General features: G+C 42.1%; 1 protein-coding gene across 1 annotated transcript in view; it reads left to right on the forward strand.

Moving 5' to 3' along the window:
* LOC122791343 (L-lactate dehydrogenase A chain-like) overlaps positions 1-18,125 on the forward strand; it is a 71,937-nt gene that overhangs the window by 15,207 nt on the left and 38,605 nt on the right. The window contains exons 2-3 of the mRNA XM_044059060.1: positions 5,945-6,081; positions 15,393-15,510. Coding sequence (XP_043914995.1) covers positions 5,953-6,081; positions 15,393-15,510 — 247 coding nt within the window. The 5' untranslated portion in view covers positions 5,945-5,952. The remainder of the gene's footprint in view (positions 1-5,944; positions 6,082-15,392; positions 15,511-18,125) is intronic.

Raw genomic sequence — 18,125 nt, forward strand, 5'->3', positions numbered from 1 at the left:
AAGACAAGAACTTGCAACTAGCAGCTAGCAGCCAGTGGGTGATGCATAATCTTTGTTAGGGATCAGGTTGTTGATTCAGACAAGCCCCGAGTAATCCCAGTGAGGAAGAACATCTTTCTGAGGGTCTGCCTAGTTCTGACATCCATCCTTAATGAGTCAGGGGAGGTTGGAATGAAGACTGTCCAATTCTGTGACTCTGTTTGTTCAGTTTGGTACCGTATGAAGAGCACTGACCTGGGCATTAACTGTACATTTTGCTGAAATGGGTGTAAGATGACATCTGCTTTATACCTCAACTATTGTAATTAATATTGAAGCTACCCAGATCGATACACTACAGAAAAGCTGTAATACAATTTAGGGACAGTTACGACAAACCTTATCTGATAATCAGCATGGAGATTTTTTTTCCTCCAAAAACAGGAGCAGCCTACTTTCTGAAGAATGACTTGAATGTAATCTTTAAACAGTTTCTGAGTGTTGTGAAAAACACATTTCCAGAATGGACCCAACCATGTGCTTTTCCACTCTGAAAATACTGTTATTCACTCTCTCCTAAGCTCATCTTTACTAGAGTTAGTTGCAGACCTGAGACAGTGTTATCACTTTCCTTGTCAACTCTTTTATCCATATCCTATCATCTGTGATGTATCTGTTATTACTAATATTAGCATAACCTGTAGAGAAGTTTTTGTTGTACTCCTCAACTCTTACAGCTACTTTATCATTTTTCCTTATTACTTTAACTACTTGTTTTGTCTACCCTCTTTATAAGTCTTAATATATTCACTTTGTCACATTTTTGGTACTCTTCTCCCATGAGTATTAATGGATGACACCTATAGTCTATGTATACAATAATACATTTTGAATTATCTGTACCTCTTCCTGATTTCTATACTGTGTTTCTGTTTGTATATTACTCAGGATGCTGAAAAATTACCAGCATTAAAAACATTGTATTATAAAAAATACACTTTATTTACGTAGTATATGTAACCTGTATTTTGTGAATTTCCTAGGTTAATGGAGCTTTTCTCCCTGGGCTTGTGCTGAAAAGGGGCTTTTGTCCAGTCAGACTATCCCAGTTAACAAGTGCAAGTAAAGATATACCCAGATTGAAGTCTGCATGTGCATATTTCTGTTCTTGATACCTTTATTCAAGAATAATGGATATGGTCATTGGACCTAAGGTATGGCTATCTCCATGATAAGATCAGGAGGAGAAATCATAGCTGTTGTCTTTTGTCTAGTAGCATATCACTTCTAAATTCAGTTCCCCACTATCTGGACTCTACTTAGCAACCTGCATTTCACATATTTGGCTGTAACCTGAGGCTTAGAAATTCATTCTGATGCACGCATCTGTTTTTTTTCTTTGTCTGGATTAATGGTGCTTATCATCTATGGTCATTTAAAAGTGGACTATGAGTGAAATGGCTTTGATGCTGAGTTTGGGATAAAGTATATACCAGATTTCTGCAGTGGATCTTTAAGATCATTGTGTGTAGGATGCAACTGCCTTTATTTAGCTGTCCAGGACAAGTCCATATATACTTTCATCCACATACAGCTGTTTTTCAGTAAATCAGCAGTACAGATCATATATGGTTTACTTCAGGGCAATAGTACTCAGTACTCAAACAGTGCCTCTACTTTTTAACAACTGCTCTTGAAATAAGGGCTTCTGCTGTTGGCCTTGCAACACTTCACCCCTTTTCTCCATTCCTCTTTTGCAAATGGCTTAATGTGTCTGTAGTGCTGTAGATATGCTTCTGGTGGTTCTGAGCACCAAACTTGTGCAGAGCACATGTAGACTTCCTGCTTCTTAGCCTGATTAATATGGTTAATAGTCTTTCCAATAATTGTATGACCACCCAGACCCATTCTACCAAGACATACAAGATGCCCAGCTCTGTGGCTTAGAGGATAAAGCCCTGACTTTGATCCAGATAATCTAAGTTCGGTTAGTGGTTTGGGCACTGGAACAGCTACTCAGAAAAGGGTATGAGGGAGCAGCAAAATACTGCCTCACCTACCACGGGGGAGGGGGGGCTGGTGTTCCATTGGCTGTTTTACTGCGTGTAGTTGTGAAACAGCTGTAATAGGAAACATGCGCTTGGCCCACCAAGCCGGTGATAGTTAGCCTCCTTGCAGTGTGGGTGGGAGCACTTGCATGCAGGGTAGGGGAGTGGTAGGCCTTCACAGTAATGCAGGAACCCATCTCAGCCACCAGTGGGGCCAAGTTAGGACCCTAATGATGGAAAAAATGATGGCTGCCTGAATGCTGGTCTGTCTAATTGGTTTATGACCTATGGGGAAAAATTAGATGAGTGATTGTAGAGTGCTGATAGCCAGTAGGTGGTGGAAGGGTTAGGTATGAAAAATACATGGTGCTGCAGGTGAAATGACTTTGATGCTAAGTTTGGGATAAAGTATATACCAACAGCCTGATAAAAGTATTTTACAATTCTGCTGTTGGCTCATATTTGAATAATCTTTATGAACATGTTTCTTTGAAAAAAAGTGGCAATTTAGAGTATCAAAATGTGAATTTTTGTAGTTTGGGTTCGTGCCACTATTGTGTAATTTAAAAGTAAAGCTGATGAATCTGTCAATATAACGTTCCAGATTTTATCTGTGGAAAACTAATAAAAGATGTTTGGGACAACTGTTAGTTTTTGGGGGCACATTCTTCTTGGTCGCTGTTGCAAGACCACTAATGTGGTCCAATGGGAATATAACTCGAGCACAGGAGTTGTAGGTTTAAAGCTCATAGGTGAGGGCACAATAGGCATATTCATTCTATCTTGTTTGTTTCTTTGCATGCTTTGTTTGTAGCCAGCAGTGCTAATTGTTAAGGAACTCAGTTTTAAAGGAGATCTCTGAACATTATGTCAAGAGGGAACACACATTTGTAATGTCCTTTAAAGCAGAAGTATGCCCTTTTTGAAAGGGCAGTAGTGGGTAAGTGTTTTTAAAACTGAAGATCTGAGAACTGGTGTGGTTCTTCAATTGCTTTTGCACACTCGAGGATGGCTGTTATACATAAGGTTCTAATGTATGCTGCTTGCTCCTTCAGTATAAGGATGCAGTGAATGTAGAAAGCCAATAGGAGACTGAAATTCTTAACTCCAGTGGTGCTGTATACAAAAGGGATTCATTTGTAATTCCTGACAAATTATGTATCAAACCAATATGGTTCCAATAAACTGGCCTGAAATTAGTGCACCAATTCAAATGAATTACGTAGCTTTAAAAACTACTACAGATCTTATGCCCTAATTGAAGCATGTTGATGTCTGGCTTTGCTGTAACCGTTGCTTTTGTGTTTGCTACCATGCAGTTATCTTGGAATTGTAGGGCATCTGGCACACACACATGGTTCATGGGGCTAGGGAGGTGCTCTTGTTTTCAGAGAGTGACCTCAGCACATTCAAGACATTTGGATTGGTGCTTTGGTAAGAACAAGGCAAAGCAGCTGCCTTGCATTGGTAATAATAGGGTGCAGGTGCACATGGAACGTTTTGGGTTATTTGATAAAGTGACAGCTGCTATGCTATGCTAAACATCCATGCCAACATTTTGGCAGATAGGGTCAGTGCTAACTTTACTCCCCCCCCCCCTCACCCCCTAAAGGGCCCATATCTATACAGGAAGAATGCAGAGTCCCTGTTATCACAACTACGCAGGTAAAAGCTGCACTCTCTAAAGCCAAAAACACAGCATCCATGGGACCGGACAACATCCCAGGCTGCGTTTTACACGAACTTCAGAACGATCTGGCAACCCACTTAAGTACCATGTTCAATAATAGCCTCGCATCAGGTTTTGTGCCCACTGAATGGCGCACAGGAACAGTTATCCCACTCCACAAAGGGGGAGCCACCACTGATCCCGGGAACTATCGACCTATTAGCCTGACAAGCCTGGTCTGCAAGGCCATGGAACGTATCATCATGGAACTCATAAACAAAGACATTGGTAACGTCCAAACTCTGGATCCCACCCAGTTCCGGTTTGTGAAAGGCAGATCATGCCTCCTGAATCTGGTCGACTTCTTTGAGGCAGTCACCAAAGCCGTAGATGAGGGTAAGGTGGTTCACACAGCCTATCTTGACCTCGCCAAGGCTTTCGATACCATCCCCCATTCTGGAATTATAGCTAAACTCACTAAACTAGGTATAAATCCCTACGTCACAAGATGGGTTGCCAACTGGCTCACTGACAGAACCCACACTGTAAAAGTTGCAGACTCCAAATCTGACCTCAAAGCAGTGGCAACTGGAGTACCACAGGGTTCTGTCCTGGGACCTCTCCTGTTTGGTATCTACTTCTCTGAAGTACAGGCTAACACAGAAGGCCTCTGGCTAACGAAGTTCGCAGATGACTGCAAACTAGGAGCCATATTAAAGTCCCCAAATGATGTGGACATCCTACAGAAGGGCTTTGCTGAGACAGATGCCTGGTGTCAGAGCAATGGCCTCAAGCTCAATGCCAAAAAGTGCAGTGTCATCCCCATTGGTAAAAACTCTGTACCCATGAACTGCCACATAGGCAGCAATCTACTTAACACCAAATGTGTGATAAGAGACCATGGGACCCAGGTAGACAGTAGTCTCGCCTTTGATAGTCACATCGCCACAGTAAGGAAGTCCTGCTACGTGGCACACCTCATCATAAAAGGGTTCTCATCCAGGAAAGAAGAGGTCATTGTTCCCCTCTACTCAACACTCATTAGACCCATTATAGAGTACAACACCTCTTTTGGTATGTACCTCATAAGACATCTGCAACAGCTGGAAAGGCCACAGAAGTACCTCACAAAGAGGATTACCGTCCTCAAAAAAATACCCTACACTGACCGCCTCAAAAAACTCCAGCTTTACTCTGTAGCATATCGCCTACTCCGAGGTGATCTCTGCCTAACATATAAAGCTATGTCAAACCTAGAGCTGTTGGACATGCTACACCTAAAGAAATCCCAATCCCTCCGAGCTACATGCTCTAGGGACCTAAACCTTGTCACCACAATAAACAGGACATGCTGGAGGGATAAATTCCTGTCCCAGAGTCTTCTCATACTCTGGAACAGGCTACCCATCTATGTCAAGCAAAGTTCTTCATTAGCACTCTTCAAGAAAATCTTGATGAGTGGATGGGAAATAGGAAATACACCCCAGGGATCACTTCTGTGTCTCTTCTCGACAGTGGCACAGGAAAATAACTTACTTGGGTGGCGTAAGCCAGGGAACCTTGTTGGCTAGGCTTATGTAGGGCCTTGGGCCGATAGCCTAGTACCTACCTATGAACCAATGCTAATTTAAGTCTTAATTTTTTAAGAAATTTCCATATAGAGCAGATAATGGGTTTGCCAATAAACACTTGCTGAATCTGGCAATGATTCCCAACTTGATGATCCTAGTCCTGAAGTTTAAAACAGGCAACCCTGGACTTGAATACATAATACATTACACTACATTTAACACACAGTGTAGGAATAGTTGGGTTGCGCGGCCTGGCTAAAATAAATGTTAAATGTTTTGTCTTTTTTCAAATGAATGTACATTATGCATGCCTTAATAGCTACATGCCACAGCTAAATATCCATACCGTAATGAATCTAGTAGATTTTCACCTTCATGATATAACTAGTCCTGAAGTTTAAACCAGACAGCCATGGACTTTCTTCCGGCTTCATAATACAGTACTCTGATTTTGTTTCATAATGTGGGAGTAATTTGGGTGTAAGAGATGGTTGAAAAGTGTGATCAGTTTTTATGTATTAATATTCTCTGCATGGCTTACTTGACCACAAACTACAGCTGATATTTTCGTCTTTCAGCAGTATATTAGTAGCTTGGTGTTTCTCTACTATCTTGCACTGTTGGCTGATATGACTAGTGTAAGTATATCCCTTTATAATTATCCATTTCTTTCACAGATTTAAAAATGGCAGGTGTGAAGGAGCATCTGATCAAACATGTGCTGAAAGAAGAAGCTCCAGTCTCCAACAACAAGATCACTGTAGTAGGAGTTGGTGCTGTTGGTATGGCATGTGCCATCAGTGTCCTTTTGAAGGTTTGTGCTCCCTTATTAAATGACGTATTTTGTGCAATAGACAAGTTTGTTGGATGGGTGGAACTGGTTATAAAAAGTTTTTATGTTATGCATCCTGATAAATATGATAGCTCTGGATGAAAGACATTGTACATAGACCAAGGGTTATACAAAGAACTGAAGGTGGTTGATTGGACAAAGGTACTTTGGCCCAGTAAAGTCCGTCCCAAAATTCTTGAATGGATGATAGTTGGGTATCTGCAGGCTGTTGACAGATTCTAGATCAATGCAAGTTCTTGGAATAATATTGAAGCTATAAGTTGTGGACAGCATCAGGTGGTATTCGGTTGGTCCCCAACCACACAGATTTTATTAGCATTTTTGTGTGTACTACTTTGGTAGCTGACTGGGGCAAAAGGCTGTGAAGGTAATGGGAGTCTTAAGAAAGAAGGGTTACTCACTGTATACAAAAAGTGTGCAGGGAAAGTTGTTTTTGTGTTTGTTTGTTTTTGCAGAACAGAGTGGGCTAAAACGAACAAAACAGACTGTGTAATTGCACTGATAAAGTACAGTGTAAGTGTTTGTCTATATCCATCTTGTTTTTGCACACTGTTTTGTCTTGCTGTGAAGCCTTGCCCCTAAGGCATCTTTAGGCCACTGTATTTATTAGCTTCTTTTGTGTATTTTTTGGTGGGGGAAGGATATATATATATATATATATATATATATATATATATATATATATATATATATATATATATATATATATATATATATATATATTTGTAACCATGATATTTTGGACCATTTACACAAGCCATTTGACTATCAGCATAAAGGAGTAAATGTAGATATTTACAGTTAAATCGAAACAGTGTCTTAGCTTTGTGGCAGAGAGGGAGAGATGGGGCCCTGATTGTATACCCTGGGAGTTGGAAGAACTAAACTGGTAATAACAGAATGAGTTTACTCTCCGGCTTCAGGGAAAAGTACTGTCTTTATGTACATTCTGCTTGCAGGACAAGCACAGCCTTCTTTACAGATGCTGCATCAGGCTGAAAACATGTAGAACTGTGACTGGGCTGGATGTGTGGAAGCATATACCCTTTCCTGTTATTTCAGCCATGTTGTGTTTGTGTCCTCTTTCCTCAGTGGGATTGGGGAAGGACAAAGATAAGAAATCCAAACAATCTCTGACAGCCTACCAACAGAGACTTTCATAAGCAGTAAAAGGTTATGGCCGGTGAGGAGCAGGGGAATGAGTCGGATGGGGGGTCAGGATGGTTAGGCAAAGGGGGTAACACAAAAGGGTAGTGTATCTCTTCACAGATGCTCAGAGTTGGGTACTGCCACTCATTAAGGCTGCAGGAGGGTGTCATTATTGACGCATTTCATTTTGTGGCAAAACCTTTGCTCAGAGCATTTTGTTCCTCCAGTGCACTTTGATGTGGCAGACAAGCTTTCAGAAATGTGAAGAACATTAGTATTTACTGTTACATAAAGCATCACAGATGGCACCTAGGACTCCATTTCATGGGTTAGCTTGATTCCCTCTAAGCAGAATTAAATGAGACAGTTTTGTGATGCCATCAAGACAGGTACACATCTGCTTTCCTCTTATGTAGGATCATCTGTGTTCCATAGCTCAGCCATGAGTTATAAAATTTACTACTTCTGGATTTCTAATTATACTATGTTTGGAAACATCAAGGTTGAAACACATTTTCAGTTTTTGACCATAGTTGTCCCATAGGACTGCTGGCATTCTGATTTGGCTTGGAAGGCTATGGTGTGGTGCATCAAGATGCTGGCAAAATCCCTACAATATTATGCACTGGTTCCCTCCCTCAGTCCCAAATCCTTTAGACATTGGTTTAGAACAAGTGGAAAAGACCCAAGCCCAGCTTTGCTAAGGAAGGTTAAAAACTTGACAACCCAAAAGGGGTGTTATGTTATTAAGTGCTGGTTTACCTTAGTAATATGCAAATTCTTAATGCTTCCTTGCCCCACCAAGAAACTCAGCAAAATGTGCTTATTGGGAAGTATTGCCATATTTAGGGGCCCTCCATCCCTTAAACCACTGATTAAGGTTGTCTCAGAGATCGCGGTGGTGGTGCTGCGGTAGCGTTGTCACCCCACAGTAAGACGCTGTCCGGTTCGATTCTCAGCTAGAGCGTCTTCTGCCTGGAGACATGCGTGAATGGGTGTACCTTCGTTGAAGGTTGTGCGTCAGGGCTGGTAACTCAGCACGTAAAAATCAACTACCAATCATTAGCGGACCGGAGTTCCGCTGTGGCGACCCCTAACCGGGAAAAGCCAAAAGACACACACACACACACAAGGTTTGTCTCAGTAGAGCTTACAATCTAATCTTTTCATGCTTTCCATCCTTTCCCCTTCGTGGAGTTCTTACTTAGAGCTTCCATCAGATGAGACTTTCTACAAAGGCATTAGTGGGATATAGGGACCAATTCAGTGTTTACGCAGTCTTTCCGTAGATATTTTGGAGATGAATAACATGTTCTTCAGAACATGGTCGAAGGATTTACATTTTTTAAGTAAGTTATTTTTCCAAAAAGAAAGCTGCATACAAATATCAACCACTCAGAAAGGGTAAATATTAAAATGCAAGGTCTCTCTAAAAATAGACAGAGAAAATGTAATGTAAATATCTGAAACACAGAACAGAGAAAAGTACAGTTTTGTACCTACCATAAATGTAGATGTTCGAAGATCCACATTGCTGCAGTCCTTACACTTGGGTAGTCCGCTGTCCTCGGTCGGCCCGAATATCAAAGTATTAGACTGACGTCGGTCAAGGCGCTTAAGACTGACATCAGGACGTCAGGGTACAAATGCGCATGACCGACGTCATATCCTCAGTCTTTTCTTGCCCCAGATGTCAGAAGACCCTAAAAAGAAAGGTCAAAACCAAAAGACAGCAAAAACCAACCAACCACCCTTGCACTAATTATATGTACAATATATACAATATACACAATATTTGCAACCCAACCCACACAACCGCCTCTAACTACAGAGGGGAAGGAGGGAGGGAAAATTGGACTGCAGCAATGTGGATCTTCGAACATCTACATTTATGGTAGGTACAAAACTGTACTATGTTCTTCATCTCACATTGCTGCAGTCCTTACACTTGGGTAGAATCCCAAAGCAGTGGTAAGGGAGGATGGCAAAACTATAAAGCAGCAGGAGCTGCCAAAATGCCCTGTAAAATTGCAGTGGCAAAACCAGCCCTAGATTTAGAGTAAAGTGGAAGGTGGTAATGCTTAGAGAAAGTATGCACTGAACTCCAAGTAGCTGCCTCCAAAATATGTTTAGTTGCCACCCCCCCTTAAAAAAGCTGTAGAAGTGGCAGTAGCCCTAGTGGAATGAGGCCTAATCCCAGCTGGAATCTCCTTACCATGATGGGAATAACAGAAAGCAATGCAAAACCCAATCCACTTAGAAATAGTTTGTTTTGACACAGGCTTGCCCTGAGAACTCAAAGCAAATGAAACAAATAACTGCTGAGACTGCCTGAACCCTTTAGTTCTGCTCAAATAATATCGCAACTGCCTGTGTACATCTAAAGTGTGCAAAATTTTTCCCCTTTATTTTGGGGATTTGCATAAAAAGTAGGCAAATGAATAGTTTGGTTTAAAGCCACACTAGAAACCACTTTAGGCATAAAGGAAGGATTAGTACGCAAAGATACCCTGTCCTTATGGAAAATTAAGAAAGGCTCAACCGCCATAAGGGCCTGTAATTCAGAAACCCTTCTTGCAGAGGTAATGGCCAACAAAAAAGCAGTCTTCCATGATAAATATTTCAACTCGGCAGTAGCTGCAGGCTCAAAAGGTTGTAGAGTGAGTTTCTCCAACACAAAATTGAGATCCCAAGCAAGAGTAGGAGCTCTACGTGGGGGTCTTATATTCTTTGCCCCTCTAAGGAATTGCTTGAACAAAGGATGAGAAAACAATGGTGGGTCACAGTCATAGTGAGCAGAAATTGCTGCAGCATGAACCTTAATAGAAGAGAAGGACAAACCTTTGTCCAGTAACTCAGTAAGATATTGAAGAGCCACACTTAAATTAGGCTCAGAAACATCAAATTCCTTTGCTGTACTCCAAAATAAAAATCTCTTCCATTTATCTGCGTACACTTTCCTTGTACTAGGCCTTCTGGCCTCCAAAATAACATTCAAAACTTGCTGTGGAAGCTGAGACCCTCCAGGGTTCAAAACAGAATATGCCAGGCTGTTAGGTGAAGAGAGTGAAGTTTGACATTGAGTAAATGACTGTTCTCCTGAGACAGCAGGTGTGGAATCGAAGGCAAAGGCCATGGAGGCTCCCGTACCAGACTTCTCAGTAATGGGTACCAGTGCTGTCGAGGCCAATCTGGAGCTATTAAAATCATCTTTGGCTTGTCCTGTCTGGCCTTTAGGAGTACCTTTGGGAGGAGAGGCAGAGGTGGAAAGGCATACACATGAAGATTGCTCCAATTGAAAGAAAGAGCATCCACTTTCCAGGCTGTGGGATGAAACCGCTTTGTGCAAAACTTTGGCAGCTGGTAGTTTAGTGGAGAAGCGAACAGATCTATGTCTGGAGTTCCCCATGACACTGTCAATTTCTGAAATACATGAGGATCCAATTTCCACTCGTCGGGATCCATAATTCGTCTGCTCAACACATCTGCTAAGGAGTTCTGTGCTCCCGGCAGAAACCTTGCCTGAAGATTTAGCTGTAAACTGAGAGCAGTCTCCCACAAAATCATTGCTTGCCTGCATAGAGGATAAGAATGTGTTCCCCCTTGCTTGTTGATGTACCACATGACAGTTGTGTTGTCTGTTAGAATCAACACCTGCCCTGGAAGAAGTAAATCCTTGAAAGCTATTAATGCAAATTGGACTGCTAACATCTCCTTCAAGTTGATATGTAGATGTTGTAGTCTGGCAGGCCACGTGTCTTGTATCCACTTTCCATTTAGATGAGCTCCCCAAGCTTTGTCTGAGGCATCTGTTGTTAGAATCTGACTCGCCTCTGGCCGGGTCACAGAGAGTCCCTTGTTTAGGTGACATTCCTGAGCCCACCACAAAAATTCCTTTTGAATGCAAGGTATTATCTGAATGACAGTGTCCATATCCTGGCAGTGCTGTGTCCATACATTTTTGAGATACCATTGTAGCTTCCTCATATGCAGTTTGGCATTGGGAAGCACCAGAATACAAGATGCCATGAACCCCAAGGCTTGAAGGACTGTCCTTGCAGTCAGCCTGGACTGATGAGACAATTGATGGAAGTAAAGGGAAAGATTCTTTTGTTTGTCCGGGGTCAAAACGGCCATCTGGGATGCTGTATTCAGCCTCACACCCAGAAAGCACATGTCCTGAGAGGGTACTAGACTGGACTTTATTTCGTTCACAGAATACCCCAGGCATCTTAGCACTGCTATCACATATTGCAAATGATGAAGAAGTTCGTCCCTTCCTTGAGCCAGAATCAGGCAATCGTCCAAATAAGGATAGATCTGTATTCCTTTTAGCCTGAAGAAAGCTATCACTGGAGCCAGAACTTTCGTGAACACTCTGGGCGCAGTAGATAAGCCAAAGGGCAATGCAGAGAACTGATAATGAGAAGTCCCAGCCAAAACGCAGATACTTCCTGCAACTTAGCCTGATAGGAACATGAAGGTAAGCCTCCTTGAGATCCAGAGTTACCATCCAGTGATCTTTGCCCAGCAGAGGTAAAAGCTGTTGTAACGTCAACATTTTGAACTTGGGAATGTCCAGATAAGTGTTGAGGATAGATAAATCCAAAATTGGTCTCCACGTGTTCCCCTTCTTTGGTACTAGGAACAGGCGAGAATAAAATCCTAGGCCCACTTCTGGCAGAGGGACCGGCTGTATGGCCCCTATTTGGAGCAACAGAGAAATTTGTTTGTGAGCCTCTATTCTTTGCTGAGGAGGAACGTCTGGCATGCCTTTGAAAGGAGGCAAGGTATGGAAATAAAACTTGTAACCTTGGTGTATGATATCCAATACCCATCTGTCTTGGGTAATTAAACTCCAATTTTCCTTGAAGAGTGCCAACCTTCCTCCCAAAGGTGCTGCCAGACGAGAAGGCTCTGGCAGCTGAAAAGGTAGGTCATTGGGCCTGTTTACGAAAGGACTGGCCCCTGCCCTTACCCGAAGACTGTGCAGGTGAACTCCCTGTTCTAGGCCTGAAAGAGCCCTGAGCTCTGCCCCTACCACGCCTAGATCTACCCCTAGACTGTGAATCATAAGAAGGGTACGTCCCCCCCTTAGCAGGCCAATTCCTACTAAACTTCGGAGGCTGAACTTGCAAAAAATCTTTAACAGTCTGCATAGACTAGCCTTGTCTTCCATTTTCTTTAAGACTGCCTCCACAGGTGAACCAAACAACACATCAGACTGTAAAGGAGCATCTAAAATCCTTGTCTTAACATGGTCAGATAAATTCTGATCCCTTAGCCAGGCGTGCCTGCGAAGAACTGACCCAGTGGCAGCCACCCTAGACGAGGCCTGTACAGCATCAAAACCACATTGTAAAGAATGCTTACCCACCTGTTCAGAAACATGTACCAAATCTTGTAATTCTTTACACTCAATACCTTCCGCCAGAGCATCTACCTTAGACTTCAATTGAGAAAGTAGATAGTTTTGATATTTCAACATGTGAAACTGGCAATTCAAAGCCCTCATAGCTAAGGTGGAAGAAGTATAGACTTTCTTTCCCCATCTATCCAAAGCCCTGGCCTCTTTATCTGGAGGAACCGGATTTTTTACAATAGAGGCCTTGACACCCTTAGGTCCCTGACTAACAGTTTCTGGGTCCGCCCTAGGACTCTTATAAAGATATTTATGAGCTTCAGGCACCCTGTAATACCTATCCGGTTTAACAGGAGCAGGAGGCAAAGAATCAGGATTAAGTGAAGCCTCTGCAAACACATCTTCCACAACATCCAGAACAGGAGGTATAGCCAAAGGCCTATGCTGGGGTAAAAACAAAAATTCCCTAAGCCTTTTCCTGGAATCAGAGAAGTCCTGACCTTCCCACTTAAAATGTTCCCTCATGGAATGAAGAGTCTCTGAAAAAGAAAAATCCTCTGGAGGAGAAGCAGAAGGAGTAGAATCATCCACATCAGAATCAGAATAAGGAGAATACTCCTGCAAGTCTTCAGTCGAAGACTCTGAAACATCCAAGCCTGCTCAAAACACCCCAATTCTGGTTCCACCCTAGGCCTCTTATCAGGAGGGGGCAAAGAACCTCTAATCAAAGTAATTAAATCTTCTGCCATTTTAAGCATGTGCTTCTTGGGCACAGATCCTGATGAACTAGGAGTGACACCAACAGAAGCTAAACCTGGCCTGCCTCTGGGAGAAGCCTTGGAAACAGAAGGAGAGGGCCTAACCACCCTAGGAAGGGAGGGGAGTACAGTAACCTGAGAAGCCCCTTCAGCCTGACCTGCCTCCTGAGAGGCCACATCCTGCAATAACAAAGTCTCCCCCTGGGACTCCAGAGAAACCTCCGGCGGAACCACCAGTTCCACTGACACCTCTAAAGAACCGGCGTCCGGTACGGATGACTCTTCTTGCCTGGGTTTAGCTGCTTTGTCTTTGCGCTTCTTCGAAGAAGCGGCCGGAGCATCCGACGGCATATTATAATTGCACCGCTTCCCGAAGACCAACCTGGCACAATCTAACCTTCGCTTAATAGTGCGCTTATTGAACCTAGCACAAAAGCGACACCCAACAACGTCGTGCTCAGGCCCCAAACAAGGAATACACAAAGTATGATAATCTCTATGCGGTATCTGTTTCCCACAAGAAATACAGTTATTCACTTTTTCTGACATCCGGTAAACCACTGAGGCAAGAAAAACTAAAATATTCCCAACGGGTACTTAGCCAACTTTGACTCGGTCTGAAACTCCGAATTCGAAAAATTTCAGAACGCCGAACGGCACTTGCAACGCTGCTTCTGCATCGGACCATGCGGCAAAAAAGACTGAGGATATGACGTCGGTCATGCGCATTTGTACCCTGACGTCCTGATGTCAGTCTTAAGCGCCTTGACCGACGTCAGCCTAATACTTTGATATTCGGGCCGACCGAGGACAGCGGACTACCCAAGTGTAACGACTGCAGCAATGTGAGATGAAGAACATCTGGATGTAAAATGCAGGTTTGAACTTTTTGAAATTGCACACAGAGATAACAGTATTTCAAGCTGTACCGCTATCATCATCACCATCCCTTTTTCCCATTTTTACATGGGGTTGGGGAATCATTTGAACTGTCACCTCTTCTCTGTTCAAAGCCAGTCTACTTTTCTTCGACAGTCATGCCCATTTGTTTTAGGTTCTCCCTCTTTCAATCCATCCATCTCTTAGCTGGACATCCTCAACCCCTCTTGCCTTATTCCTGCCACTCCCAAATCTGCTTTACCAAATTGTGTCCTGCTTTCCTGAACATGACCAAATAGCTGTGCTGCTTTTGTCTGTAAATTTCATGGGACTCTCTAAGGTTTTGGGAAATTTTGTGATAACAGTAGAACATTGGTTTACATTCATGCTTCCCAAATTTAATCAACATGTAGTTACGTTTTGGAAAAAGCTATCTTGCTGCTGTAGGAATAGTGTTGAACACAACTGCAATATGAAGCAAGAGTTTAGTATGTTCTGATTATATTAATTCTAGAGCATTAGCTGTTTTCTGCACTGTCCATATTTAACTGTTGTGAGGATTTACTGCATTGTTTGCCTGGCTTGCTGAAATTGAACATTTAGTAAAGCAGTGGTCATGCCATTTTAACATTTTGTGTGGAGAGGGTGAAGTAGTGTGGCAGTTATCCTGGTCAAGCAAACATTTATGTCTTTGTTGAAATGCAGCTATAAATTAACCCTGCAGGTGTGTACTGTGGAAGCCTCACATGAGCTCTAAAATGTGTTATTTTAAGTAATTTTTCTCTCCCTGTCTGTCTCTGCTTGAGAGGGATTAGTATGTGGAGTTTCGCCATGTGGTCATACTTGACTGTTTCAGATGCAGGGTTCTCTACGGAAGTACTAAGCAGCTTAACTGCCTTTCAAGTTTCAAAGGTCATTAGGGGAGTAACTGTACATGTTTCCTTTGTGTAGAATAACCAGTATTTGCATGCCCACATGTTTTTCTATCACTCTACAAGAACCAGTGTCTGCCTCCTTAAACAGGAAGCTTTGGGGTTTTCTGTTGTAATTAACAAATGTGGGACAAGAACTGGAAAGCATTACTGAATGAGAAGATTACTAATTCTTAGCTTATCTCTTGACAGGAGTTGACAGATGAGCTTGCACTGGTTGATGTGATTGAGGACAAACTGCAAGGAGAGACACTGGATTTGCTGCATGGCAGTCTCTTTCTACATACACCAAAGATAGTATCTGGCAAAGGTTAGAAACATATTTTATAATATCTGCTTGTGTTGAACTATAACACAGAATATGTGATCATTTCCAAGATTATGTGCAACTGTTGATTAGAACTTAAAGGGATAAACAATATAAGGGAGGGGAACATCAGAATGAAGTGGGGATATCAATTCAGCCATTCTTTGTCTCCATGTCATTACAAATTAAGCTAGATGGGACTTCCATCCATTTTATAAATATGTGCTTTATTTACTATAGCATGAAAAGATGGAAGGGGTGTAGTACAGTGCTCACTAGACAGTAGGACATATAGGTTCATAGGTGTGTACTAGGCTAATGGCCATGGAGCCTTTACAAGCCTAGCCCATAGGATTAACCTGGCATTGTGCCACCCAACCTTAGTTCCTAGTGCCTTTGTCGAGTAGAGACATTTTTAGGTTTTAAAATGGGGACTTCAGGGTTGGATATCAGTTCTGATGAAGTCTGTTATGTTGAATAAATAAAGATGAAAGTGCTTAACTTGAATTTTGTATCCTTGTTTGTTTTTTTTTCTTTCACTCATTGTTATTGACATGGAATAGTCCTAGTCCAATTGGAAGTAGTGGAATTGTGTGGTTCCTATTTGGCATTCACAATTTATCCTAATTAATATTTAGATTTTTGGCTGAATGCACCTACTTTCCAAAGGCCATTGCACCCATTTTCTGTGTCTGCAGTTTGAGATACGACCACAACCAAGCAACTTGGAAAAAAAGAACTTGGAAGTGTTATTGCTGTGCTTTAGGTCTTTTCATTCTGCTAGTTGGTCTGCTTCAAGAGAAACTCTTACACATGCCGTAAGCATCAGCGGTTTCTTTAGGTGTGTGTGTCTTAGCAGTAAGATGTCAAGGTTTGAGTAACAAGTCAGTTCCAGTGGAGAGCATGGATAATACCCTGACTTCAACACAGGTGACCAGAGTTCGATTAGTGGCTTGGGCAGCTGCTGGATCTGGGATGGGGAGGATGAACAAGGCTATTCTGGCAGGAGAGAAGGTGGACTAGGTTCACTCAGTGTCACACTCCTTTTAAGGACGGGCAGCAAAGCAAATGGGTGGTACTAGGGCAATCATGTGGTGCACCAAAACAAACATCTTTCAACGTCGGGTGCATTGCAATCCCTGGTAGTGCGAATAGTAGTACACATGTAAGCAACAGCATAAAAACTACTGCACATCAGGCACAAGGGAGGGGTGGAAAATAGTTATCAGTGTACTAGGCCCTGCAGTACAAGAGCACTGGAAGGAGGATTCTGCCACCCTGTCTTCTCTCCTGGGGACTAATAAGCATACCCCTCAACTGCTTAGCACAAGAAGTCTGAACAAAACCAAAGACAATGTGGGGACAAAGTGGGGACAAATGTGTTGCCATGCATTTTTTGAAGGATATAACATCTAAAACTCAAAATGTCTTATTATTTAGTGCATTCAATCCTCAGTGATTTGCCAGAAAACTGCAAATTTTATGATAAACAGGCCAAAAATACAAGGCAAAAAAATATGGACAGTTGAGTTGTATGCAAGTAAGACAAGCCAGTCATTAAATCAGCAGGATGTGACACAAAATGGACAGGAAAACTAAAAAACTGGTATCATTTTAAGTTTCCACTTATCCAAAAAAATCAGCGGTCTCCATTATATTCCTGCACTGTACAAAGATTTTATAACAATGTATTAATAATGAAAACTTTACTGATTAAATGCGATTTCCAGCACTGGAGAATTTAGAAAATAAAAGCTTCAGTTTTCAAGACACTGCAGGTCTGTTTTTGAAAAATAAAAATGTAATAAACTCATCTCAGCATCTGCAAGCAAACAGAGAATCCACATTCACCCACAAATAACATCCAGAGATCAAAAGGAAAATAATTAAAGGCTAAATCAAGTGCTAAAACAATAAATGTTATAAAATTAAATAGGCAAATGTTATGCAAATCAGGAGATACATTTTAGCAAAAACAACAAAAGGTGAACATATTCCCTGTTCATATAACACTTAGCAGACTACTGTTTCCAAGTCCCTCCCAAAGGGAAGAGCTCATATATTGTTGGTTTTCCCACTTTTCAGACACCATTTCACTTTCATTGCCAGCTTGTTCAGCTCAGGTGATGGGGAGCATGGCACTATGTCTGTAAGCAATAAGCTTAAGCCAGAAGTTGATACTGTTCAGAGTTTCAGCCTACAGGAAACACAAACACGCATGCACGGGCTCACTCACACACATACACACACACACACACACACACACACACACACACACACACACACACACACACACAGGGACAATATGGAATATCGTCGACATCAGCTACATCTCTGGGATGTGGACAGGAACTGTAGACACCTGAGACAACCCATTCAAATGAAAGAATCTGAAAACTCCATGCAAAACATAACCAAACTTGGAAATGAAGAGGAAAATTGAACTCAGTGAGGCAGCAAAGCTAAAATGCATTGTAATAACTCAGCTTGCTAAGCTGTCATTCGAAGGCTCCATTTGGCAGAGTTCTAGAGCAATATAAGTTCAAGCATTTAAACAGCCGGTCTGCTGCACTGCAACCCATACTAACATGTTTACTTTTGATAAGATTACACACCAT

Source organism: Protopterus annectens, chromosome 17.part0 (genome assembly GCF_019279795.1).
Source record: "Protopterus annectens isolate FY-2018-M chromosome 17.part0, PAN1.0, whole genome shotgun sequence".
NCBI classification, from domain to species: Eukaryota; Metazoa; Chordata; order Ceratodontiformes; family Protopteridae; genus Protopterus; species Protopterus annectens.